A 25,646-nucleotide genomic window follows, 5' to 3' on the forward strand; every position below is an offset into this window, starting at 1 on the left:
TTTAAAACCGCGTCTCAGGCGACAGCGACGGCATCCACACTCTATGGTACGGTATCTATGGTATGGTACGGTAAGTTGTTTCTTTGGTATGGTACCCACGGCATCGCCAGGGACATCACTCGAGAAAAAGCCGCCGAGTCAACATGGCGACCTTTTTCGGTGAAGTCCTGCCGATTCACTCGCGAGCCGTTGACGACAATGAGGACGAGAACGCCGAGTCGCCCAGCGTCTACTTCGACCTCGACCAGAAGTACCACGACGTCCCGTCGCTTCCCGCCTACGACCTCGTCTGCGTGGCTACTGGAGTGGCACCCAGTATTTTTGTGCAGTGCTACTTGGTGCCGGACTCGCACCAAGTTCTGGGTACCATCCGGTTGAACCGGACGAAGCAGCAGGACTCCAACGACCCATCGGGTGCCTGGGGGCTCGACTACAGCCGCCGTCCCGACGTCCTCGGTAAACTGCTCCACTATTCGGATCACGGCGGTGGCGTGTTGTACTGCTTGTGCGACAAAGAGGTGCCGTTGGAGAGCTGCGCGCCCATCGCCCGCCACTTCGTCGAGCTCTCCAAGTCCCCGCGCGTCACGTCCGTGTCGTTCGCGGCGCTGCCGGCGAGCGACTACAAGTCCAAGGGCAGGCCCGAGTTCCCGCTTCTGAGGCAGCTTCGCACGTTCGGCTCGGCCAGGAACGGCACGGAGGACGCCATACCGGACCTGGAGACACCGAACACGGTGTCGGGAATGTGCGCCGCCATGCTGACCGAATGCGAGGTGGGCGACATGCCCGGGACGCTGTTTGTCCTCTACACCGACGCGCCCGAGGTGGACTCGACGGTGGTGCGGGCGCTGGAACCGACGCTGAGGTTGAACTGTTTGCAGGCCCTGAATCAGCCGCTGGACAATTGCAGAAACGAGCTCCTGAGGCGCGTCCGGGACGCCAAGATCGACCGTGGGTACCTGTACTTCTGAGGTCGAAGCTCGGGGTTTCAGGGAGCGGAGGGGGTCGATTTAGTCGTGCTCTAATGCTAGCGTCAGCAGACTGGTTTACGAGCAGAATACACAGCAAACGCACATCTGATATCTTCTGATGACCTCATCTGTTGACGCGAAACAAAGGTTTTCAGCTAATGTTCTTGACACTCACTGACCTGAACCCGCTAGTCTGTAGCGATCTGACGAGCTTGTTACCTCAGAGGCACGGTTTACCAGGCTACCTCGTTCACTGCAGTCGAAGGACCATACTTGAAGGACACCAAGTTGAACAAGCCCGTAGCGAGCCCCCTGACAAACTGCAGCTTATTTACCTGGTAAGCGAGACATGCCAGGATGTCACCTGCAGTCCGATACAGATGCGCAAGCTGAAGACACTTTAATCATGTACCTTGTTTGACCATCACCCGTATATCTGTGGACTTCACACTGACCAAGTCACTTTTGCCTGCATGTCTCTATGAAAAGCTTCACAAGAGTAATGGACAGATTTTATGCGCACGTCTATTGGAGTGCAAGGACATTCTTGTCCGTTGCATGCAGCAATAATGCTGGTGATTTCACGAGTGAGATGTGTTTGCTGTCCGCTTCGTAGGGCATCAAATCACTTGAAAGATCTCTTCTATGTATATTTTATGCATCACAGTGTACTACAGGGCACATTACATTGAATGTGTTACTCGGTACTTATTTCTGGAGCTTTATGTTGCTCTGTCATTGGCAAATGATAAGCACACTTCTACATCATTGCAAGCACAGATTGCAGAGTGGACATATTGTTCTGTTATTGTCACAAAGTTTGGGTGCCTCGAACATAATTGAGGACCAACAGTCCGCTGTGTTTTGAGTTTTGTTGCACTTTTTCAGTCTGAAAGAGTTTGAGTCGCGTTTGTTGTTATTGTCGTGCACCTCCAACATATTTTGTTTCCTGAGGCTATTAAATGGCAGCATTGTTTAAATGCTTGTCAACCTTATGATATGTCTTCTTGCCATTATTGCAGCACAGCCCAAGCATTGCATTGAAGCTTATTTTTGTAATTAGCTAAGAAACACGATGAAATGCTTATTTGCTTCTAATATCCCAATATTATGGCTATATATGAACCTCTTCAATTTCTTTCTAGAAAAACGCATGCTTGAAGAGCAATTTAAAACAAGTGAATGTGGCATCATATAAACTAAACCGGCAGTTGGAGCATTTGTGCCAAATGCATCATAGATTCTCATGTCAGCATTATGTATGCAGGGGTGGGACTCCTGCGCCAATTGTGCTATTTTAATACAAATGCATGTTCGTGCACCAAACTGCGCCAAACGCACAAAATTGACTGAAACTGCACCAGAACTTCGGAATGCGTGGTCCGGCAGTGGCTGTGAACAGCGAGTGGATTCGTTCTCCAAAAAGAGTGCAGCCGTTCACACTGCGCACACCACGTGGCGGCGCCTCCCGCACAGTTTCTCAAAATTTTGCTGCATATAACGCTGGACTTTTCGGTGCTTCCCGCAAGTGGGCAGCACGCGCGGCCACTCCCAGCTGTGGTTGCTGCTGTGGGAACAGCCGGGGCAGCTGTATTTATAGTGTATTAGAATACAACTTAGCAGGACTCTGGTGCAAAAAAAAAAAAGAACATTTTTTTCATGCCGAAACCACGATCAGATTACGAGGCCCGCCATAGTGCGGGACTCTGTGGAAATTCGGACCACCAGGGGTTCTTTAATGTGCATCTAGCACGTAGGTGTTCACGCGTTTCTCCCCCATCGAAATGCAGTTGCCATGGTCGGGATTCGATCCCATAAACTCCAGCTTAGCAGCCAGGACTCTGGTGCAAGTTAGTTGGTTCATTATCTTGAAGCAAATTTTTACCAGCGCAAAGAAAACAAGACAAAGGACAAGAACAGTGTTCCTCGTCCTTTGTCTTGTTTTCTTCGCTCTGGTAAAAATTTGCTTCAAGATTAGAATTTCCTTGAGCAGGCCGAGTGGTGCAGTGCTCCCTAGGTGAGGCTCAAAACAACAAAAAGTAGGCTGAGGACGCTGCGAGCGAACTAGATATTTGGGAGGCCTGCACAGCTGTAGGCTCGGCGGGCATCTCTGTCCCCAGGGCCTGTATAAAGTAAAACTAATCCAATGTTTTCTTATGCCCTATGGATGGCTCAGGGAGCCATTTTGACCTATCGCGAAGGGCTAGCGGGGGATTTGGAACAAAAACAGATTGGAACAGTTTTATTGCAATAGCAATTATAGGGACACTCCAGGCGCATTTCCGCTGTCCGCATCACCTAGTGGTTCCGTAAAAACACCAAAGGTGATAAAATCATCGCCGCGTGCTGTATGTGGTATGTGCAAGGGTGAGCCGGCGATCATAGTTCAATCAGGTGCACGCAGCGGAGGAAGGCGGAGAGGAAGCGCACTGCCTTCCGTCACGTGCAAGGCTTCGGGGAAAGGTAGGGGGGTTGCATTCTATGCCGTGTATCCGCGCACACCAGGCTGGGCTGCTGTATTTTGAAATTCATCTCCGACAGATAGAGTGCGCGCTGCGCTTTGTTTTCGCATTGATGAGAGCGGCAGCACGAAAATCAATTCGCTAGCTGCTGCTGCCGCGTTTCCTCACTGCAGTGTTTTTGACAGCGAGCTCCCTGGTAATCGAGTGAGATGTGTTCATGCTTGCTTGTGCGCATGGCACCATGCTTTTTAATTCATCAATGTTTTCAAGTTTATATGGCCGACAAAACTGCTATCCTTACATTGTATGGCTGTCCACTAATTTCCTATCGCAATCGATGCTTCACCTTTCGGGTGAAACTGAGACTTCATTATGACAGGTACACTAGAATCACGCTGGTCTTTTATGTAAAAATAGCTTTAAAAAAAAGTAGTCGCACCCGAAAAGCGAAGCATCGGTTGCGATAGCAAATTAGCAGAGGATACGAAGTATAGTAGCTTTATTGGTCGTATAAACTTGTAGACATTCGCTAACTAAATTAACAAGCATGGCGTCGCGTGCACAAGCAAACGTGAACAAATCTCACTCGATTACCATGTGCACTCAAATGCTGGAACGAGGTAGTGCGACAGCAGCAGGGGGCGAATTAATTTTCGTGCTCCGTCTTGCTTCACCACCAACTAAGCAGTGAAAGCACAGCCCACAAGAAGCTATGAGCACTCTGTCGCAGACTGCCTTCGAGATAGGGCCCCATGCGACCATGCCATACGCAGCAGCCGCCGGAGTAGAACGCCCCCCTCCCCGGTGCCCTGCGCACGAGGGAAAATGATGCGCTTTCTTTCCTTGCATGCGTGAGATTAAGGCGCCATCATCGGCTCGCCCTCGCACATGCAGCATATGGGGCGCCAATGTTATTAACCTTGGACTGTATGCGGAACATCAAGACGACGACGGTATGAATGCGTTTGGTGTCCATATGATTAACATCACAATAATAAACTATGCTAGTTGATCACTCTGCCTTCTCGGTGCGGTCTGTTGGAAAAGTGCATTTGCAGGCACTTCACCTACTGTCGATGCATTAAAGAAAAGTTTATTTGTAGAAACAATGTCTTGGGCTATTTTTCGAAATATCGAACTTACTATTTCAGAATACATGTTTTTGCGATTTCTAGCACTAGTAAAAAATTTAGTGGCTGTATTATTGTTAGAGAATCTCTAAGGCGTGAATATTATCGCGAACAGAGCCTTGACAGTCTAGAAACAAGTGAATGCAGGATACGATAAAAGACCCCCCCAGGACAATTAAGTACTTGCCTGATGACGAAGGCACTCCTCATTTAAATTCTGTCACTAGTATTGAACCACTCGTTATAAGACATCATTGTAATGAAATGCCAGATGAAGGAACATTCTACTTGTCCAGTTCTATATATCATTTTTAGGAAAAAGAGCTCCCTTGACAACTACACAGGTAGTCAAAAGGTTTCGCATTTGCTCGACTCTGCCACCCGCGCTTTTGAGTTTCACTACTTTCGTCATTGCTTAGTGCTGCGCTAGCTTTCGTGGTTCGTGAAACTCACACAAACAGCTAGCAGTAGATAAGTCCACATCCATGTGATGTCACAAGATGCCTGAACGGTCCACACCACTTTACCAAAAGCGCCTGTCGCAATAGTGAAGAGCTAAACTGACGCAGGCACCGGCCAGAGCAACGTGTTAATGTTATGGTGTGGTTCCAGTCTGGTGTGTGGTGTAACAAGGAGACGAGAGTGCAGACGAAGAGAAAAGGAATGGCAGGTAGAACTGCCAAGGAATCCTTTCAGCAGTAAATGTGCGTAGGCACTCTTTCGACACCATTCTCCAATATTTCGCTTTCCGCCTTTGGTAGCCTCCGGGACTTGTTCAGGATGCACAAGTGTAAATGGCCAGCTCTTCAAATCGGTGGTGTCTGTGTGAAACCGCAAACCAAGAGAACGAGGAAGCACACCCGGAGGTGAAGAGAATCGAGTGCCGGGGAAAGTACGAAGGAGCCCACAGCCCATAGCTTTACGCGCACTGTGTTCAAACTACTAATTTTGCTTTGAAGCGACGGAAAGCACGAAGGTCACTTAGCTCGCTGCTGCTGAGTTTCCTCGTGCCAGTGCTTTGACAGCAAGTGTCTGCGGTCATCGAGTGCGAGGTGTTCATGTTTGCCTGTGCGTGCTGACATTCTAGGTAATTTAGATAGTAAGCGAATGTTTACAACGGAGTGTTCTATTCTGGCGGCTCCTGCGTATGGCACGGCCCCACGGGCAGTCTTTAATACGATCTACGATGTGGACAGAGTAGGCACAACAAGAGCTAATAGCATCGCGTGCGCTACAGCACCCATACGCTTGCGCGTCACCCGTGTTCATGAAGTGAAATGTCACTATTCTTTTTGGTTTAGAGTTACGGAATTGTAAGCACTTTTAAGCATACCAATCTTAGGTAATCCTTCTGATAAATTCCAGGCCCTAAATCTCCCCCTTTTATCATTATTGGAATGTCACTTTCTCCCTGAAATGCAAAAAAATTTATTCATATTGGTCTTACGGTTGTTTAATAAAAGCATTTCTACAAATTACATGAATTTGAATAGACGGCATTGAAGATGGTTCCTAAATAAAGCTCGCTTTTAAGGGTCCTTTGAAGGTGTCCAACTTCCTGTTTGAAGAATGAAAGAAACACAGCACACAAGGTGTTTGGGAGAGTGCAAGTTTTTAGTTGAGGACAAAGAGTATTTACAGACGTATGGTACAATTACGAGCTAAACAATGCGCTGCAATAAATTCGTACCTTTCCGTTTTATTTTATTTTTCATACTCCTTTATAAGGTCATAGCTTTTTTTTTTTCATGCGGGACAAAAATACACGCTCACACACATGCACGCACGCACACATCAAAACGCCTCGTATATACGTCGCGTCAAACCGCGCTGTAGTGATAAAAAAAAAGCACTAAACGAAAACAAATACATCTAGTCAGAGCCACATTTTTGCGTGCTCTACGGGAGTGGTAAAGTGGTACTGTGAAAGGCGGCTGCGCTGCGCTCCCTCCAAAGCAGGGACACACGGGACACTCCTTTTAGGGTGCATTCACACTTGCAAAGAGGGGTTACTCAGCGGTGTCCACAGAAGAGATTATAATCACTCTCCATCGCCAGCGGGAGAGTAGAAGCTAAAAGAAAGGTGCATCTTTCCAATACTACACAGACAAAACAAAAAAAAAAATGAGAACACGAAGGGTCACAGTTTGTGACAATCTATTTAGTTTTGCGTTATCTGTCGCACCGAGTGGACAGTCTCGATGACAATGGCAGGGCGTCGACATTCAAGCTAATGAAGAAAGGGCATGGGAAGAAACAGAATGAAGGACCACGTCGGGCTGCATTTGGATGAGCGTTTTGTCCCTGCCAGCTCTATTTTCTGTCGGCCGAAATTCAGGCGAAGGAAAATTTGAAATCGAAGAATGAAAAATAAAATGGAACGTTGCTGAATACCGCTTTTGAAGGACCTCGTTGCCTCTGTGCATTGAGGCATTGTATGACGGTTCAGACGCAAGACCGGGTGGCAATGACATCATCTGTGCTGTGTGGAACAAGTGAACTCAAGAGGAAGCAAAGAAATCCAAGTGCATGCTCCACCATGGTGCGTCACTATAGCGCGCAGCAAGAGCACGTGGAACAGCCAATCGCAATCGAAGCACAGGGTCGTGAAAAAGCACTCAGATACGCTGGGTGGTGTGCAATTATGTGACTGCCTTTTGCTATTGCAAAACAAATGTGCCCGTATTTGCCAGTGCGTACACTAGAAGAAAACGAAAACTAGTTTTTTTATTCCAGCGGTGCAACCGCCATTGCTGCGACAAGGTGTAACGCACCTTGCTGCAGCAATGTGCACAGAACAAATAAAGCAGACACTGCTTGGTAACTAACTGCAAGTGTGAATGTGCCCTTTATGGATGGCTGACACGTACAACACAGAATCTTGAGACAAAAAAAAAAAAAAGATATGTGGCTGGCAAGAGACGGAGCATTGAGGAGAAAAGAGGGGTAAAGAACGGTGTGTGTGTGTCCATGAGAAGGATCGACGAAAGAGAGAAAAGAAAAACTAGGGGAAGAGCGTGACGCGATGACCCTGAACCGCAGAACTTCGTACCAAAGCTGCTAAGGGACATATCTGGTGCCAATGTCGATGGAAGTTTCCAACGTGGCCACTCAACTGGCACAAGCACACCGTTGTGTGGCATCACAGCAACCGGATCAGAAAGTCTTGAATGAATCAGACAGCGGTAGTGCTTTTGTTTTTCTCGTCTTATGTGGATTGGCTTCGGCAGCGGCGAAGCACTTTGAGCACCAGATAGTTGCCTGGTTTGCTTTGCATGAAACTGCGTGGGCCAAGGAAACCGAGTCATTCCGGGGCTATGACATCACTGGAGCTTCGCAGATGTCCCTGCACATACCATGGGCGCCACCATATCGTATGCGTCAACGGCAGCAAAATTTCCTTTATACACAGTAAGCCAGAAATAGGCTGCACAAAGCCTAGTAGGGCGGAAGTTATCTTTAGCATTAGAGAAATCGCCGATTGCTTGAGAATCGTGTATGCAAAATGCAATAAATAATACTGACATGCTACCACTAAGTACTACTATTAGGTAATTCACAAACTCACATTCGTTACATACGTTTAAGTGCCCACAAATTACATATAGGCCAGTCTTACTGTCACAGGAGGCTTGATGTGCCACAGAGGATGCAATGACAGAAGACTACTGGCGACACCACTGTGACGTTTTTCGCACCAGGTACTCGTGACGTATTAAAAATTCTGGCGATGCCTGCCTGGGGCTGCTTAACTGTTTACAAATAAGGAAAGATCGTGCGCTTTAAGTAAAAGTAAATCTGGCAAATTTTGGGAGCCATGTTATGTAAACAGAAGCCGACTATGCAATACCATAAAACTTGCTAAGTCACAGTGACCTAGTAGTTTAGAAGACTTCAACCTCAAATTGTGAGGTTGAACATACCAAAATAACACACGGGTTACGAGACGCTGGGAATCAGACACGCAAGCTCATGCTTTATACCAGAACACTGGGTCCACCAAGCAACTGCAACAAGTGAGCTCAGCTTGAAGGAAGCCTACCCATAATATTCTCCATTATTAAGCAAGCACTTCTTTTTTTGGTCAAAGAATGCAGAATTCACAGTGATGCAACTATCATCTTATTCAGCAATGCCTGAATGAAAAAAAAAAAAAAAAAAACGAAGGCATGTAACATGCAGAAAGGCATCAAATGCAGGACAAACCCTGCACACTATCCTGTTCTTAGTTCCGAGTGAAGCTATGAAGTGACACGTACAAATCATGCCTCAGAACAGCCCCGGAGGTGCACTCCCACTGACAATATATGCATGCACTCGCACTCATACGAAGAGACGATACAAGGCTTCATTAGCAAACATGAGACCACCAGCACAAGCACTCGTCCATAAACAAGCTTCGTCAAGCCTTCGGAGACATTTCTGTGGTGTTCCATGGCCAACCACAAAGCTCATTTGGATTTCTATAATGTGAAAACCTCACTGCAATGAAGGCGAGATGAAACAGCAGTGGTTGTCTTCTTGCAAGCAGTCCATTGAGACATGGACACTTTTACCCCCAAAGCAGTAGCCGTGTGCCTGCAACTAAAGGAAGTTTGTGGCCACAACTATGATTTTTGGTACATGTTCTGTAACTTTCTCTTTTTTTGCTACACTGATGTCACCCTCCGTTTCCAGTATAAAATGATGGGGTCAGTTGCCCTAAAAATATAGCTACGATAAAATTATCGGGTTTAACATCCCATAGAAACACATCAGGGATGCTGTTATGGAGTGGCTCTGGGTTTATTTCAATTACCCGGAGTTTTGTAACAGGCACCCAAAGCTAAGCACACTAAATAGCGTCGATGCTATATAGACCTGAATCTGTTATTTTCACACATCTATGAAGTGCAAGAACACTTAATAATGACCCCAGTCGCCATCTATTTGCACACGCACTAGGCTGCCAATTATACAAGAATATAGCTGATGATAAAGCCAAGGCAAGTGAACACCGGCAGCAAGCATGTGAAACCAGTAGGCTGGGCACTATCGCAGGCGTTCCTTTGTTCCATGCACCAGTTCCGGCAGTCCCTGGCAAATGATGGCTGCCCCTTAGAAGTGCTGCGAGTTCTGGTCTACACGAAGGCTCAGGAGAAAGGTTTACCTCACCTGCGATTTTTTAATGTACACTATAACTTAAGCATGCAGTTGCATTTCACTTTAATCAGGTTCACATATGACAGGTGGTTGAACCTGCAACCGTGTTGCTGCTGAGCAATCAAGGTAAGCGCTCCTTCCCCGTGGCACCCTTCGGAGTCTAGTTTGCACTCGTTAGTCTCAAGACCAAGTTTCATTGTTATGAACACAGGCCACACGGCGTCGTGGCAGCTCAAAAAGAAAGACCTCACAAGAGCGATAGTTTTCGTGGGTCAAAATTACACCCTAAAAGGAGCAACTGCTTTTTGAGAATGTGGGAAAGCGTTCAGGTGGTCAAACCATAACTTGACCACACGCACACCGCTTTTCAGGCACCAGAAGGTTTGCCGAGTTTACAAAAACAATTTTGTGTGAAGTCTTAAAGTTGGCTGAGTGTGGCCAACTGTAAGGTCTTTTCTGGGGTCTAAGGTACCAGGCAGTTAAATAAAGGCCAATCTAATTTGCCTGCACTATGCACCAGGTTACGCCTTTCGTCAATGCGGTGTGGTTGCAGCTGTGTGTCGCCACCCTCCACGGATGGTGCAGGCTTCGTGAAAAATGGGTTCACAGTGCTTGCAGCAACCTTTGGAATATCATTTTCACCCTTTAGAGTTCAGCACTTATAGAAGTAGTGCAGGAATCCATGCTGAAGGTGTCGGGCTGGTTATGCACAATCGAGAGCTGGCATTGAACAGGTGTAAACTAGTTCACAAGGTGTAGGACAGATGAAATGGACCACTAAATTGACGCAGCTTTGGTACCGAGACCACTGCATCGGCTAAATGCCCCTCGCTTCACTGTAGTGAGGTTTTCAACCCTACTCGTGCGATGTGCACACACACCGTGTCCTTCCAGAGTTCCCTCAAAAACCGGGATTACCATGAAGTTTGTTGTGACTGTCCAACAAACCAGAAATGTAACTTCGCTGGGGGGTGCACACTGAAAAAGCTTTGCCCTCTGCTAAAGTTTAGACACAAAAAAGGCTACAGATTCATATAAGGACCACTTAATGCCCGAGCAAAGGCGTTAACCTGGTACTTGGGCCAAGCCCCTTTGATAGTTGAGACAGCGCGACTGACGAGGTTGTGGATGGTCAACGGTTATGAATTAGCGCAGTCACTCGCATACGAAAAGTAGCAGCGATCAGACACTGGTCGCTGTTCCTAAAACGAAAGCTCTTGAGGCGCCCATGGCACGTGAAGAAAAAGAAAACCGCACATTATTCTGACAATGTTGAAGAGGCAACTCTCCAGAGAAGGTTTCACATAGAAGGCTTACAGGGAAAGGGGGGGCCGGGATAGAAAAACGGAAGTAAAATTACAGCGCAGGAGTGAGTGCCACATGGCGACTAGAGTTCCACGTTACGTCGCTCCCTCTAGCATCAACGCGACGCGCTATAAACAATCGAACAAGTGTGAACACACGCGCTTGGCCGGTGAACTCAGCCCAAGACACGAGGGGGTGCTTCCGGTGAGAAAAAAACACATGGCTGGCTGGCTAGCTGGGCTTGATGCCCATCTGATCGAGTGACATTGCCAGATGGAAAAAAAAAGCACAAGTTAATCACCCACCACATGAACTATATTGTGGCACATCAAGAAGGCGTCAGGTCACACGATACAGCCCCAGTCTGCTGTGGTACCTGCAGCGAGGCAGCTTTTTGCATGAAATGTTGGTATATGAGCTTCAAAAACGCATAGTTTGTATGCGATACCAAAGTGTATATAGTGTAACCATAAATCATGTAATAAAGGGCAAAAAATAAAAACGCAGATGACACGAACAAAAGATGAAAGTGAAGAGCAGACTAACAAGTTTGTTGCCAGTTTATGCTTTGCTTGACTGTTCCACCCGCATTGTTTTTTTTTTTTGTCTGTGAATGTCATGCTTATACAGCCTTTTTCTTCTGCGCTGTACCTTTTCTGTAAGAACATCCTGCTATTAACCATGCTAAAATTGAAAAAGTGGCTGTCAAATATACAAACCCACAAGCTACATGAGGATGTGCCAAGACCTGATGCCAGCTTGATGCGTGAAGAAACTTGGAACAAGGTTGTGCCTCTACGAGAGAGGAAAGGGAGCCAAGGCTGAATGTTGAATGTTGTTAAATACAACTGAATGTCGCGCTGATAAGGGAATCGAGTATGAATTGCTACTCTAGCTAAGGCAACAGCTTACTAGCGCTCTAATTTTGCACACAGCTGGCATTCCCGTAAGTTTAATTTGACAGCAAGTTTGAAAGAAGTACTTTCCTATTTCAAGGAGGTTGGTTCGAAGTGCATGCTGCCTGCCTAAGGTTGAGGGAACAGAGGCACCATCTTTTGCAATTAAGGTAAAAAGCATTTGACAGAGAATCCAGTAAGTGCAGGGCGTTTCATTCTTTCGGGAGAAGGGCGCTGTCGTCTCTTACACAGAGAAAATTTTTGCCACCTGGCATTGCTGTAAGCATACTGCACGCTTGTCACTCATACAAGATTAAGCAAGTAATATACCACATAAAAGCGCGGTGCTATTTAAATTTCACCTTGAAAAGCCCCACGTATGTGAAATCTCAGCACTAACAAGCCAGCAGTTGGCCAGTAAGAGCCGTTTGAACCTGAATCCCTTATCGACACGATATTCAGAATATATATATGCATATATCTAAGTGTGCATCCAACCAGATGAGACGCGCGGAGTTGACGCACGCGGCTGGATTTTGGCGCTGCTATCGGCCGATCATGCGAATTCTTGCACGACGAGGTGATGCATGGTGTGCACCTCTGCGATGCCTTGGTATCGATTTCAGTGAGGCTGTCGATGTGCCGTGGCCGACACATTCCGCAGCTTACCGCCAGCGCAGACTGCGCCTCCTGCTCACTATGTTGCAGTTGACATGTGAGTTTGCAAACCCTGCCACCATCATCTATGAAATGCAATACATTGAAGTGTGGCCATTATCCATGGCCAGTCACGAACTAGCAGACATATGCACCCACAAAGAACAAGACAGAAAAACTGCAACGGTGAGGCACATCTCTGGCATATAGATTTCACATCTCACACCACAGATGCGGTGGCAGCTTGCAGACCCACGAATTCGGGTTCGACACCTATGCCAGTTAACTTAGTTTCAGAGGTTTCACAGCATGCACAACTGGTGAGTTCTGGTTCATGCACCAGACCACAGGCACAATGCTAACTGGCAAGCGACATTGCTGTTTTAAAAAAAAGCCTACGGCACACCACAGTAGAAAGCGATTTCTATTGTACAGGCCTATTGGTACACAGCTCTTAGCTAAACCGAACTCGACTTTAACGCAAGCGTACTACCGTGAGCCAGGCCCCAGCGTTTTGATTTGTCACAAGTGAAGCGAGCTGCAGAGCTAGAACGATGACATCACAAGACACAGCATTTTAAAGGTAAAATCCTTCCGCGTCTCCGTCTCGGGTGACTTGCACATGACGTCATGGCAGGCGGTTAGGCTGGGGCAACGCCCTCTCATATTTTTTGCCACAATCTTAGAGATAAGCGGGCGAAGCTGCAGCGCAATCGCCGTTCACCGACGTGGACGTCACGCAATGACATCAGCGCAGGCCGACTACCAGGCTCGTCGCAACGCGGCGAAAGCAGCGCCAAGTTTCTGCCCAGCGGCGTGCGTGCGCCAGAAACTCCGGGACGCTTCGCGTCTGCATTCCGTGTCACACACGGCTGCAGGTCGCGGACCTGCCGCTGCTTATCATCATCATCGGCTTTCCTCTTCGACTGGAGCAGAGATAACGGCAGGAAACAAGGGAGCACACGTTTGAAGTGTTCCGGAAGGGGAAAACGGGCCGCGATAAAATCAAGTCGTCGAGATACGGGCACGCCTTCGCGACAGGCCATCAAACGTCCACCACCATCTTCTTGTGGATATCTGTGTTGCCGACAACCTGCACAGGAAAAGAGAGAAAGGAAGAAGCAATGTCAGAATGCACCGTATGCAAGTTGTTAGCTGCATTTGATAACATTCGTCCTCACAGTGACCTGAACACTCAAGCTGTTTGAGTGCCTTGGCCCGACACTTCAATGACAAATTGTGCAGTGTAGATAATTCTATGAAGCAAGATGAATCGAAAACTTTGCGTGACAGAAAGCGATGCACTTCAATACGCTTGCGCCATTCCCACTTGATTCACTTGGACAAACTGAACTACTTCAGGACGAGCTGCACTTCATCTTCAGTTTGATGGGGGCTGCATTGCAGCAATCTATGCAATGTCGTTTGTTTTCACCATGTGCAAGCATCACACAAGCCGATATGCATGGGATAGCGTGCCCTTGTGGGCACAGCGTCAGATCAACCTGCATAAGCCACCAGACCCCTGACGCCTTGTTGCAGGAATGGAGACTACGAATGCCATTCATAGGCTCATTCTGTACAAATGTCCAATTTGTGGTACTGCCCATAAATCTTGGTGGGATGGGGCACAACTATGGTAAGAAGCATGGTATTTTTGTACCATGACAAACCCACCAACGAATCTCGAGATAAAAAAGGAAGGTAGGCGAGAATATTCTACAATAAAAGTAGGCTTGCGTCAGGGACACCTCCCAACTTTTTTTCAAAAAGTCACTGGAAAATTTCACAACATTCTATTGGGCAGGAAAGCACCGACAACTCATCAAACATCATAGCCAACAGAGTCACTTCGCATGTTCTCTGAACAAGGTGAACTCTAATTTGAAAAAAAAAAAAAAAAAAGTCATTATCTACAATCGGGTATGCACTTTTCTACCTCCACTTATAGGCCGATAATGAAGATAGTGCATTCGAAAAATATGGACCGTTCCCAAAGATAGTGCAGCCAAAGAAATGTGGACTGATCTTGGGAGACAGTGCCGTATAACTTTTAAGCAGTCGGACGCCCATTCTTCAAGTGACAGGCGACAAGGTAGAGTGCTGTGCTCAGCGACTTTACCCCTTTCTCACCTTCAACTCACTCACAAAGACATTGCCCCTGATCAACGTCAGCTAGAGGATGGATCGTGCCCAACTTTTTTGTGGCGACCATGCCAGATAGCAAATAACATTCTTCGTGCGATATGCAGATGAACCTTCGATTTCGACAAAGCACTCCATTAGCGCCATGAGCATTGCATTGTCTTCTGCATGCCGCTTTCTAGACTTGGCACCTTGGGTATGAATGCGCACACCGAGGAAGGAAACAATATAATGGCAGACGTTCACTCTTGAATGACTGGCGTCTTTAATGGATGGACCTTCGAAACCAGTCAAGCATGAATACATACTCACTTTATGTGCCAGGCTAAATTACAAATTATACCACTTGTAGACTTTCCAATTTTTCACAAAACTGCACTACGGTGGTGATCAATTTTTAAGACATTTTAACCAACCAATGTTTAGAAACGCGATGTGCCATATGTAGACAGAGTTCGAAAGAGAGGGAGATACTAAGATCGAGTGTTCCTATTGCCTTCTGCCTCTTTTTATAGACTAGCTTATTATGTATACATAAGCTTCGGTGGCAACAGCCGCAGGGTGCGATGTCACAGGAGCATAGCAGCGCTACCATCAGCTTTAGTGCAGACAAGGATACTGTCCATCCTCACCTAGCGATTGTACACATAAGCTTGTGATGCAGCTGGCACTAGACAAATTTCACAAGTTTTAATGTACCAATGCTGTCACAAGCATATAAAATTGAAATTGAAATTTGATTATGAGGCACACCGTAGTGGGGGACTCCAGAATAATTTGGACCATTAGGGGTTCTTCAACGTGCACCTAAATTTACGGCTGTTTTCATATTTTGCCAACGAAATGCGAAAACAGCAGTGGCCGTGATTCGATCCCGCGACCTTATGCTTAGGAGCCCCACAACTGTCGCAAGCACGCCAGTAGTAGTAGTCCTTAACGGGATGAAGTGCAACTGGGGTAAGAAGAAGCATGTTCTGTTTGCACCATGAAAAAAACCACTTGCTAACTTCGAGACCAAAAGGGAAGGGAATTTCAAATTAAGATTCTACAATAGTAGTGCCATGAGCAGACCCTAATTCCCCCTAAAACTCTCAGCAAGACTCCACCAATGGTGTCATTCTTGACATTGCCCTAAATATTACCTCGAATTCTGGTACAGCTGAAAAGTGCCCTGGTCTATTACTGCCATTGTGGTATTGACAGGGACACCACATGGTGAACCTGACAGATTGCGGCAAGCTCAGCTGTCATGCACTGTCAAATACCAAATTAAAGGTCAAGCTTTCAAAACTTTGGACAAGCTTTAGTAAGTTTTCTGGTGCAGATTTGTCAATAAAAGTGGCAGACGATTATGAACTGGCCGAAAGTCAAATACGTCCTTGTACGCACATATTGTGCTTACGTTTCATGGTGTAGGTAGGTGATGCTCTTATTGCCTACACCGTGACTGGCAGTGCCCCGTTTGACGCCAGGTGCGGTGCATTGATGACACCACTATTTCTTTTTATGAAACTCTAGCCAGTCAAGCTTGCAGAGACTACACTAATTCACTCTTTCAATCTCACCACACAGCTCCACACAAGGGCTGAACAGATGATTTAGCCAAGATAGGGGCTTCACTATCACTAGCAAGCAGGTGTCACGTGCACAAGAAATTAACTTCAGGTATATGCTTTGTTTTAGACTTTGGTGCTCATGAACAGTGAATAAAAGCCATTTTCCTGGTTTAATTACACATAAGGGCAGCTGACAGTGGACTTTTACACAATTCTGAGACCAAAACAAGTTGGGGTTTGTGCAGAACATACGACAAGGTTGGATTACAATTATGCCAAAGACCAAATTCAAAGAGTGGGAAACAAACCTTATTCGTACACATAAAACGAAAAATAGTAAAATATCCTCAGCTGCAATTTCTTGGAGATAAGCAGCTGTTGAGTTGACATGCACTGTAACGACGTCAAGCACCTACTGGCACGATGGTTAGTAGCATCCGATTTCTGCCAAGATTGCATCGTGTTAAAGCCAAACGGCCAAAACTTACTTTCTGCCAGGCACTTGGAGAGCCTGGGGCTCAAAAGCGGAGTCATGATGGCTGCGGTGGGAACCAACTAGCAAAAGAACAAAATGGTGGCACAGCTACTGTTGGCTTGATCTGGCTTCGACTAGCTCCACCAGGGCAATGGTGATCTGAACAAGCAAATCCGTGGCTGTGGACACGAAACATTGCAATCATATTGCGACACGCTTAGAAAAACCAAAAAAACTTGGATTGTACCCCGATAGACAGTGTCCATGGCACAGCCTCTATGCAGAGTTACAGTTGCTGACCAATAATTCGGACATGCTTGATAATTTATACAGCTCTGCGGCAGTTCCACTAGCCGCATAGATTTGCAAGGATGGCCCAAATTTCAGACTCCTTGCCGCATGCCATGCGAGAACTCGAACTTCGACTGCACGACCGCGTGCCAATTTGGCTGCCAAGTCGAGCAGAAATGGTGACATTTCCTTTCTGACATCTCTGCCACAGTTGTCGGCCATGCCACCGCATCTCCTCAAAGCTAAATGTAGTGAAACAGTCGATCTAGTAGTTGCCGATGAAGATTCTGTGCATGCATTCACTAACTTCACATATCTGTAGTATAACAGTGGTCAAGGTTTGGTAGCAATGCCTTTCACTCGATTCTACAGACCTCACTCTTATCCACTGTTCACGGCTGACCGAACCTGTTGATAATGGCTGCATACAATGGATTGCCATAAAATTGTGGCCACAGATTGTCTAGGTAGAACGCACGCGTATGTGCATGCAGCAACGTGTTGACATACTTGGGACATATTGGACAATCATTTTACAAAATGTACTTTAATTTTCATGGTATTTTGCTTGACTAGCACCGGATGTCACCAGTGTCACCGGACTAGCACCGGTGTCGATGGGCGATAGCGTTTAGGCACTGTGATAAAATAGCATAGTTGGCGCTTTGCCAAAAATGCCATCGCTCATACACGTCGATGAGTCTTGCACTGGTCATGCGAAAGATAGTGCTCCTGGCATTGTACCAAGAAAGCGTTGACTGCAGGTGTCGATGCATCATGTAGTGCTAGTCAAGCCAAGCTGAAGATATTCCTGAAAGTGACGATCCGAGTATACTGCACACTTTATTGACCACTTGTGGAACAAAGTCACTTATTTCCAAGTGAATCCAGCAGTTTGGACTTCCAGTTATTCAGCCTTTTAGGTGGCCCCCACCAAGTCCTAAATATTGGTTGACGGCTTACCTTAAATGTTGAAAAAGCTTCCCCAACTCTAGTTCTTAAGGAATTCAAGGGGCACACTTATTTTCCAAGAGTTTCAAGGGCCCTTGAATCCCTCTTACCAAATTCAAGCATTTTTTCAAAGGAGGCGTACGAACTCTGATAAGTACTACATAAAAAAACATGAGACATAAGGATATTACAATAGGGATTTTGAACATACCTCAAGTTTTATCACTCGGAGCAAAAGTACAACAGCACACACAATTAAGAAAGAGATGCATACAAATTGACCATTGTTATCAAAACACCACGCAAACACATTCACATGGTGCATGAATGGACAAATGATTTGCTCATGTTAACGCATCGTGCCAGATTTCTTGATTCCTTAGCAGTTCTGGACATGGCTTCAGCAAAAACTAGCAGGTTACAATTTGTGCTGCACTTGTGGCAAAGTGCAAGTAGTACTTTCAAGACAGAAGTTCAAACAGATGTACATCTGCCCTGGTCCCACAAAAGTTCAAATCTCAGCATAGTTTACAGACACAATCTGGCACACGATACAAAATTTGCAAATGTTACAAAAAGTAAGAGCACATGCAGAAACAGAGAATATCACAGCATCATATTTCAGGCAGAAGTGCTCTAGCAACACTTGCCCAGAGAAAACTTTGTCGCAGCCTGCCATGAACTTTTTGGAATGAGAAAGGCCTTTGCACTTCTTTTTCTAAAATGTCTCTAAAATACATTGCTGCTTAAATGGATACTATTACTGCACCACCTCCTAGGAATGCACCTTAGAAGTGTGCTCCTATAAAACTTTTTAATCTGCTCTCGGAAAATATGCAGTGCACAATGCTGACATACACCTGCCAGCTTCTCTTGCTACCGGTTACAATGCATATCGGGCAGACTGAACGGCACACAAGCACACACCGAACAGAACTCGTCGAAGGAGATCTTGCCGTCCTCGTCGCGGTCGGCAAACAGGATGGTCTTGTCGACGATCTGCTGCAGTTGGGCCTCCTTGAGGTTGTTGCCGACCATCATCTTGAGCACCTGGAACAGCTCGCCATTGGAGATGAAGCCGTCGTTATCCATGTCGTAAATCCGGAAGGCAACTGGAAAATTACGACCAGTGCAAAACGTCAGTGCAACAACGCCTTGGACTTAGACTGTGCTCGTGGACGGGCATAGGCATGCAAGGGGTTAACCATTTATGGGGCGGAGGGGGCAAGGCCAATTGTTCAAAAAAGTATTGCACGATTTTTTTTTTTCAATTCGATACCGTATTTACTCGCATAGTGATTGCACTTTTTGTCAAAAAATTGACGCAAATTCAGGGGTGCGATTATAACGCGGGTTAAATTTTCCGCAAAAAGAAAATTTTTTTCATCCCGCTTTTGCTACGGGATGGCAACAGGTCAACAAATAGGTGGCTGCCGCAGTATGTAGTGCAGGACACCAAAACACAAATGGCGTCAGGCAGAGCAATCCGAACGCGCTGAACGCATTTTTTTCTTCTTGTGGGTACATTACATGCATTGAAACAGTTGCTTACGTATCAGTAGTGAATATTGTTAATATCGGCAAGTTTGCGGCAATAAGGTAGCCATGTCCACTTTCAGGGGACAGAAACACATGGGCATGCTTAGCTGCCAGTGACATAGAAACACATGGCGGGCATGCTGCGGCATTTGTCTTCACTACTATCCTAATACGGTACGTTTCCGCTAAGGGTGGGCGAATATCTTAGCTGTGTTACAAGCGTCAGTGTACAAATAGGGTACACTTCTAGCGTATCAGTATAAACAAGGCTGCTGTCGTTGCTGCTCACGATTTGTTGTGTGCCCACGAGTGCAGACGAGAACAATCAAAAGCCGCCTTTTTTGTTGTTGTTGTTGACTACAACCGTTATAAATCTCAACATAATAAAGGCAAGTTTGGTTTTAGCTTTCTTTTGTCGTGGAAGTGTGGAAAGTGATGAAAGGAATGAAATGGGGCATCTGCTTAAGAATGTTTGGTGCGTGCAGACCGCTTGGTTTGTCTTGAAGAGTCGTTCGCGTAGCATTCGACAGATGGTAAGCGGGATGATTATTCGCTAGACTTGGCACATGACACATAGCTACAGCAAGTTCGGGGTGCGATCATTACACAGGAAATAAAAAAATTAAATTTCGACGACAAAATTCGGGGGTGCAATCATCATGCAAGTAAATACGGTATGTATGTTCCATCTATATGTTAGCGTTAGCCGGGGTTTCTGTAGTTTCCAAAATGCTTATGTTGAAAGTGAATTTACTACATGTAGCCTGCAACAATTGTCACTGCCATGTAAATTGGCAGCCACGCCTTCAAAATGCTTGTCCCGGTAGCTATTTCAGTTCAAGAAGAATAAATTCAATCCAATGTTCCGTAGCCACCTCCTAGCAGAACTTTTTGCACGTCTCTGCGGAGAGCTCGGTGGCAGGCCAGCACATGACAAACATGTCGCCGAAGGCGCAGATGCCATTTGGCTTACGAGAGAGATGTTAAACATGCGAAAATCCCATGTGCACCAAAACTCGAGAACAGACTAAAATACAACATCAGAAATAGTGAATACTGTCTATCTTCTGACATTCCTAACTATGTAAATAAAATAGTTACATATAATATCAACTCTGTGTTTGAAAGTGCAGCAGTGCTGCCAGCTGCCCTCTCTGGTCAAGTATAGCTCTCATAGCCAAAAGAAGTTCCATTAGCGTAGCTGGTGGTTTAAGAGGAAACTTTAGCTCAGAGCCAACTCTGATTTCCCCATTTAAATAAACGTAAAACGCAGAAATAGTCATTATTCAACCGCTGTTTTTTCGAGAGACAAACCTAACAAAGGCAAAAAAATTAAAGGCCTAAATAAAAAGGGTGTTTTAACTTTTTCTTCTAAGTGAAGTGCAAAAAACCTAATCAAATTTGGTGCAGTGAATGCAGAGTGATTTCTCTATTACCATGTATTTACACTGGAGATCAAGAGGTATACTTTTCTCTTAATGCTTCTTTGCAACATATTCAACGTCTGCGCCTTAAAGGGCCCCTCACTAGGTCTGGCGATTTTGAGCTGACAAGCGCAGAGCATACAATGCGCACCAACGATCATGTTTCCAAAGAATTACGTAGCTACGCACCGCGGAAAAGCCTGAAATTTCAGTCTGAACGCCCTTTCCCTCTTCACTTGCGACGAATCCGCCCGGAGAGGGGCGGTGACGTAATCGGGCTCCTGCGCCTATGTAGTTGTGTTCACAGTCTGAAGCTGCTCACGCCGAAATGCTACTTCGGGAATTATTCAAGACAGCATCTGTTATCTGCAATCTGTTGCCTGAATTGACGAATTGAAGTTTAGAGGAATAATAAAACACAAACGAAATGTCTGCGTGTTTTTTGTTTTACTTCGCACCGAAGCAAGAAACATGTACTTCCGCTTTGTCTGCTTGTTCCCACGGTTGTACGGTCACGTGAGCAGGTACCAAAACTGCCATTTTCTACCGTGTTCCACCATGTGATCATGCTCTGCGATCTGCTTGTTCCGTCTCAGTATTCGTGTAGCACTGAATTACACCGCTAGTCATGTTTCCTTATGCACAGCGCGCAAAATCGTGCGCTGCGCGAACGAGACAACAGCTCGCGCGCGGCACGGAAATCTGTAGAGCAGGAAAAAAGGCGAGGAGAAAAAAAATGAAGGCCGGGCCTGTGACGTATGCGTCGCGCGATACTTGAGGCCTGCTATGGGAGAACGCAGGGGAGGAATTTCACTTGCAAAGGCTAGACGGGGCGAGTGGAGAGAGCGTCCTGCTTGGCTGTAGAGCCTGCCTGCTGAAATCATGGGTCCGCGGCACTGAAGTATTTCTATCTTGGCTATTAATGAGTCGACTTGAAAACTTTTTACGGCAGAACGCTTCCTAGAGGACACGCAACACTTCCAGCATATAACCAAGACTTGCTTTGGGGCCTGGTGAGGGGCCCTTTAAAGCTTGCATTTCTTCAAAGTCAAGCCGCTTCAGCGTCTTCACTGTTCAAATTATGGCTGATGGTGACTGTACTCAGTGCACTCAGTACTGGCTTCAAGAGGCCATTTGACTGTTTTCACGAGTGTTGAAAAAGATCATTCTGTCAAGAGAATTTAACATTCCGCATGCTCGTCGAATACTTGCAGGAGAAACTTCAGCAGCGAATTAACTCCACATGCCAATCAATTAATCCTAAAGAGCCCCATGAGCATCTTAGGATCTCAGAAAAATGACCATTGGACTCAAACAATAGAAGAACACTTCACAATTGTTCTGGCTGGGCTATTCTTAAGCATAAGAAATATAAAAGAACAAAGAATATGTTTTGTAATAACTGACTGGGAACTGCCAAGTGATTGACGCAAAGCCACTGAATTCATATGGAAAGAAAATGTTTAGCACTATTTTAGGTGAGGCCATTCCCAAACAAGTGATATAAAGCTAATGAACTTCAATTGAAAAAAAAATTCAATTAGGCTATTTGTAAGTGGATGACAATGTAAGGCAACTTAACTAGTGGAGAAAAAGATATTTCGTGAAAATTTCAGCTAAGTTATTTTAAACACGGAGGATGTTAGGTTACTCAAGTTACACAAAAGGAAGAACAGTTGGCAGTAACATCAAAACATTCTTACCCCCACCCTCGAAAGATGTAAGGCTATGACGGAAAAATGCGATAGTTTCAATGAAATCGTTCAATTTACAAAGCTACGAAAGATGGTACCATTTCTATTCAGGGAATGACATCACAGAATGAATGCTGCTTCCGTGATACATTAAGTATTGCAGCAATAGTTATTCCTGGGGGGGTGTTAGTTCACAATGAATGGTGAGCAAATGTGCATTTAACAGATGGCACCAAGTCCAACCATTACAAGTATTTTTGTAACTCGTCTGTTTGCAGTGGTAGTCGCTACTTTTGTCCAACATGATTATCAAAGCACTTCCAAGCCACACCATGCAAAATGATGCACACTGTTTAATGTTTCGTTAAGCACTTACATCTGAGCTTTGACTCCTTGTCGCCTTTGACGCTAAATTGCGACACTCCTTGAATAAATTCTGCAACAGATAGGAAGAAATGAGCCAACACAGCAAAAGAGAACTGCGACCACAGATGTGAAAGCATTCGCACTGCATCTAATGTCACAGTTGGCTCGCACATTAGCATATGCACGAAATGAAACCAAGTTTAAAGGCAAAACAATCAGACTGGTGGACTGTCAAAAGCACTGGAATAAAAAACAAGTGAAGCCCCCAAATTGGCTGACCACCCAGTCAGGTAACCACTCGGCACATTGATGGTGTTTACAGCATTGAAAACAAGGACCCTACATACCAGAAATAATTAGTGCAAGTGTGGAAATTTAGGCACATTGTTAAGTTCAATAGTGTTCACAGTGCACACACTTCAAAAAATTTAACTGAGTTCCAGCTATTTTGCTAACTCTATGCACTCAGACATCACATACGTCACGGCTTACTACATGGAGTGACAAGTTGAACTGTGGGAAGACTACTGAGAACCATGCAGCCCTATTGTGTTATGTATTCCATGTTGGCAGATTTATTATGCATTAAGTACAAGTTGATTCCATAATGAATCTGCACTTGTATTTTAAATGAAAGACTGTTTAACATAAATTCTTGCATAGAATGAGACACAGAACAGAGTACATGGTGCAAGTTTGTGATGGTCAAAGAATAAAAAAAAAAAAATCATTCTACATATAATAAGCCAAGACCAAGAATCTGTTAAAACTAAAAATTTCGGTACATCTATATACCTGAAAATCGTAAAATGTGATGTACTTCTGTGCCAGATCCTACAATACTATTTAACGTCATGCAAGTTTGCACAAAAACCTAAATGTACAAAACGAGGCTACACAGGCTGTAGGAAAGCAGCTTAGGTTTAAATACCAAGAAAAAGAAAAGGATTACACAAAAATGCACACACCTAATGTTTAATAGTTACGTTGCAGGAAATAAAAACAGCCTAGAGCAATGTCACGCCAAAAGTTGTAAGCATCTTGGACATTAGCTTCACATTTCAATACAGAAAAAAACTTTAAAAATGATGTTCCACTTAATGTAAATGGAACTCTAGTGAACTTAAGCGCTTAAGTGGAATTCTAGTTAGCTTAAGTAGGACAACCTTCTAAGTAGAAATTCATGTAAGCTGGAATTAAATTGGCTCTTTAGCCTGACAATTCCACTCAAGTTTGCAGACAATTTTTAGAATAATGGGCGGTAAGTCTTTCAAAGAAATGTAGTAAAAAGTCACCTTTGAAATCCACTTCCCCGTTTCCATCTGTGTCAAATATGTCTATTACACGCTGTACTAGGGGGTTTTGCTGGAGCTCTGGGAGGGACATGAATTCGTCGATGCTCAGGGAACCAGAATTGTCAAGGTCTAGCTTCTTGAACCTTTTGCCGAGCCTTTTGATTTCGTCGGCGTCGACTAAAGAAAAAAAGAAAGACACAGTAATGGAAAGAACTCCACAGGAACTCAATTTTATGACAGACCTGTGTTACTAGCTTAAATGCTACAGAAAACGCTCAGCCACCCGAGAATGTTTAAGTTATGTCCAGTTTATCTAAAGAAGGGAAGTCAGATGACAATATTTCAGTTAAAGTAAGATTATTCATGCAGTGTATGCAAAACGTCAACTTTACCAACAACTGAGCTTATGCAAGTTCTTGCACTAGCTTGCCGCAACATTATGTACTTCAACATCTGTCTACTTCGGTTTAGTTAACCCCGACGAAGATCTAAAACCATTCCCTGTCAACAAAAATGAAACATTTGGCCCTGCGGGCAATTCACATAAATCAATTTGCTCACATTTATTTCTGGCCACAGAGTACAAAAGAAGCAATAAAATGCCATCTGAATAAAATATTATTTAGTATAATAATGAATTAGCAACCAGTCTCAAGAACTGAATTCTTGCTTCAGCATATAAAAAATCTTCAACAGGCTTTGCATTGGGATTTGCATGCTTGAATTTTGAGGTATAATATTCAGCGTAGCAAAGGTGATGCACTGGGCCTTATGGGGTTAATTGTTTATCACTACAGAGGGATTACATTGCATTGTATAGGAAGAAAGGATTTTACCCAAGAGGTTTCGTCAACGCTTCCTGCATCAAAACAGCTCAAATAAGAGATAGTAGGCTTTCAAATTCTGCGACCACGCATTGATGTAGCAGTACTGTTGTTTTAGTGTGAAATCCGTAAAAAAAGATCTTGTCATTTTTGCTCTAATAACAATAATTTTTTTTCTGCTAAATGAATGATAATGGTAGCTTCGAAGAATACTTTATCAGCCTAAATTTATTCAGTGTTGTATTTTCGTGTCCGGGGGCATGATCAGAGATCGTTGTTCAACACACGCATTCAGTTTGTGTTCAGTTCCACCTCATGCGATTGGCATAGGCAGCGCCGAGTCATCAGGCCCGCCCGGCAGCTGACGACTCAGCGCGGCCTAGGCCAATCGCATGATCACGCCCATGTTAACATGTTGAATACGTATAATCTTGCACTGGTGAAAACGAGCGCCTCCTGGAAACGATCACTGCTTGTGAGCAGTGCACCTTTACAAATGCATTTTGATACAAAATGCAATTCATTT

The 25,646-nt window shown here is 45.1% G+C and overlaps 2 protein-coding genes across 3 annotated transcripts in view; one reads left to right on the forward strand and one right to left on the reverse strand.

Moving 5' to 3' along the window:
* Nucleotides 1–70: 70 nt before the first annotated feature.
* LOC135911894 (proteasome assembly chaperone 1-like) lies at nucleotides 71–1,963 on the forward strand. Its single transcript, XM_065444244.2, has one exon. The coding sequence runs from the start codon at nucleotides 144–146 to the stop codon at nucleotides 966–968; it is 825 nt and encodes a 274-aa protein (XP_065300316.1). The 5' UTR covers nucleotides 71–143; the 3' UTR covers nucleotides 969–1,963.
* Nucleotides 1,964–6,155: 4,192 nt separating this feature from the next.
* LOC135911891 (calcineurin subunit B type 2) overlaps nucleotides 6,156–25,646 on the reverse strand; it is a 44,408-nt gene continuing 24,917 nt past the window's right edge. The window contains exons 3-6 of one of the 2 annotated variants that reach the window (XM_065444240.1): nucleotides 24,297–24,473; nucleotides 23,012–23,071; nucleotides 18,906–19,090; nucleotides 6,156–13,653 (exon numbers count right to left, since the gene is read on the reverse strand). In XM_065444240.1, the coding sequence (XP_065300312.1) occupies nucleotides 13,606–13,653; nucleotides 18,906–19,090; nucleotides 23,012–23,071; nucleotides 24,297–24,473 (470 nt within the window). In that variant the 3' untranslated portion in view covers nucleotides 6,156–13,605. Of the gene's footprint in view, nucleotides 13,654–17,851; nucleotides 19,091–23,011; nucleotides 23,072–24,296; nucleotides 24,474–25,646 lie in introns of those variants that run through there. The other variant, XM_065444239.2, reaches the window with a different exon arrangement.

The sequence above is a fragment of the Dermacentor albipictus genome, chromosome 10 (assembly GCF_038994185.2).
Source record: "Dermacentor albipictus isolate Rhodes 1998 colony chromosome 10, USDA_Dalb.pri_finalv2, whole genome shotgun sequence".
Classification (NCBI taxonomy): domain Eukaryota; kingdom Metazoa; phylum Arthropoda; class Arachnida; order Ixodida; family Ixodidae; genus Dermacentor; species Dermacentor albipictus.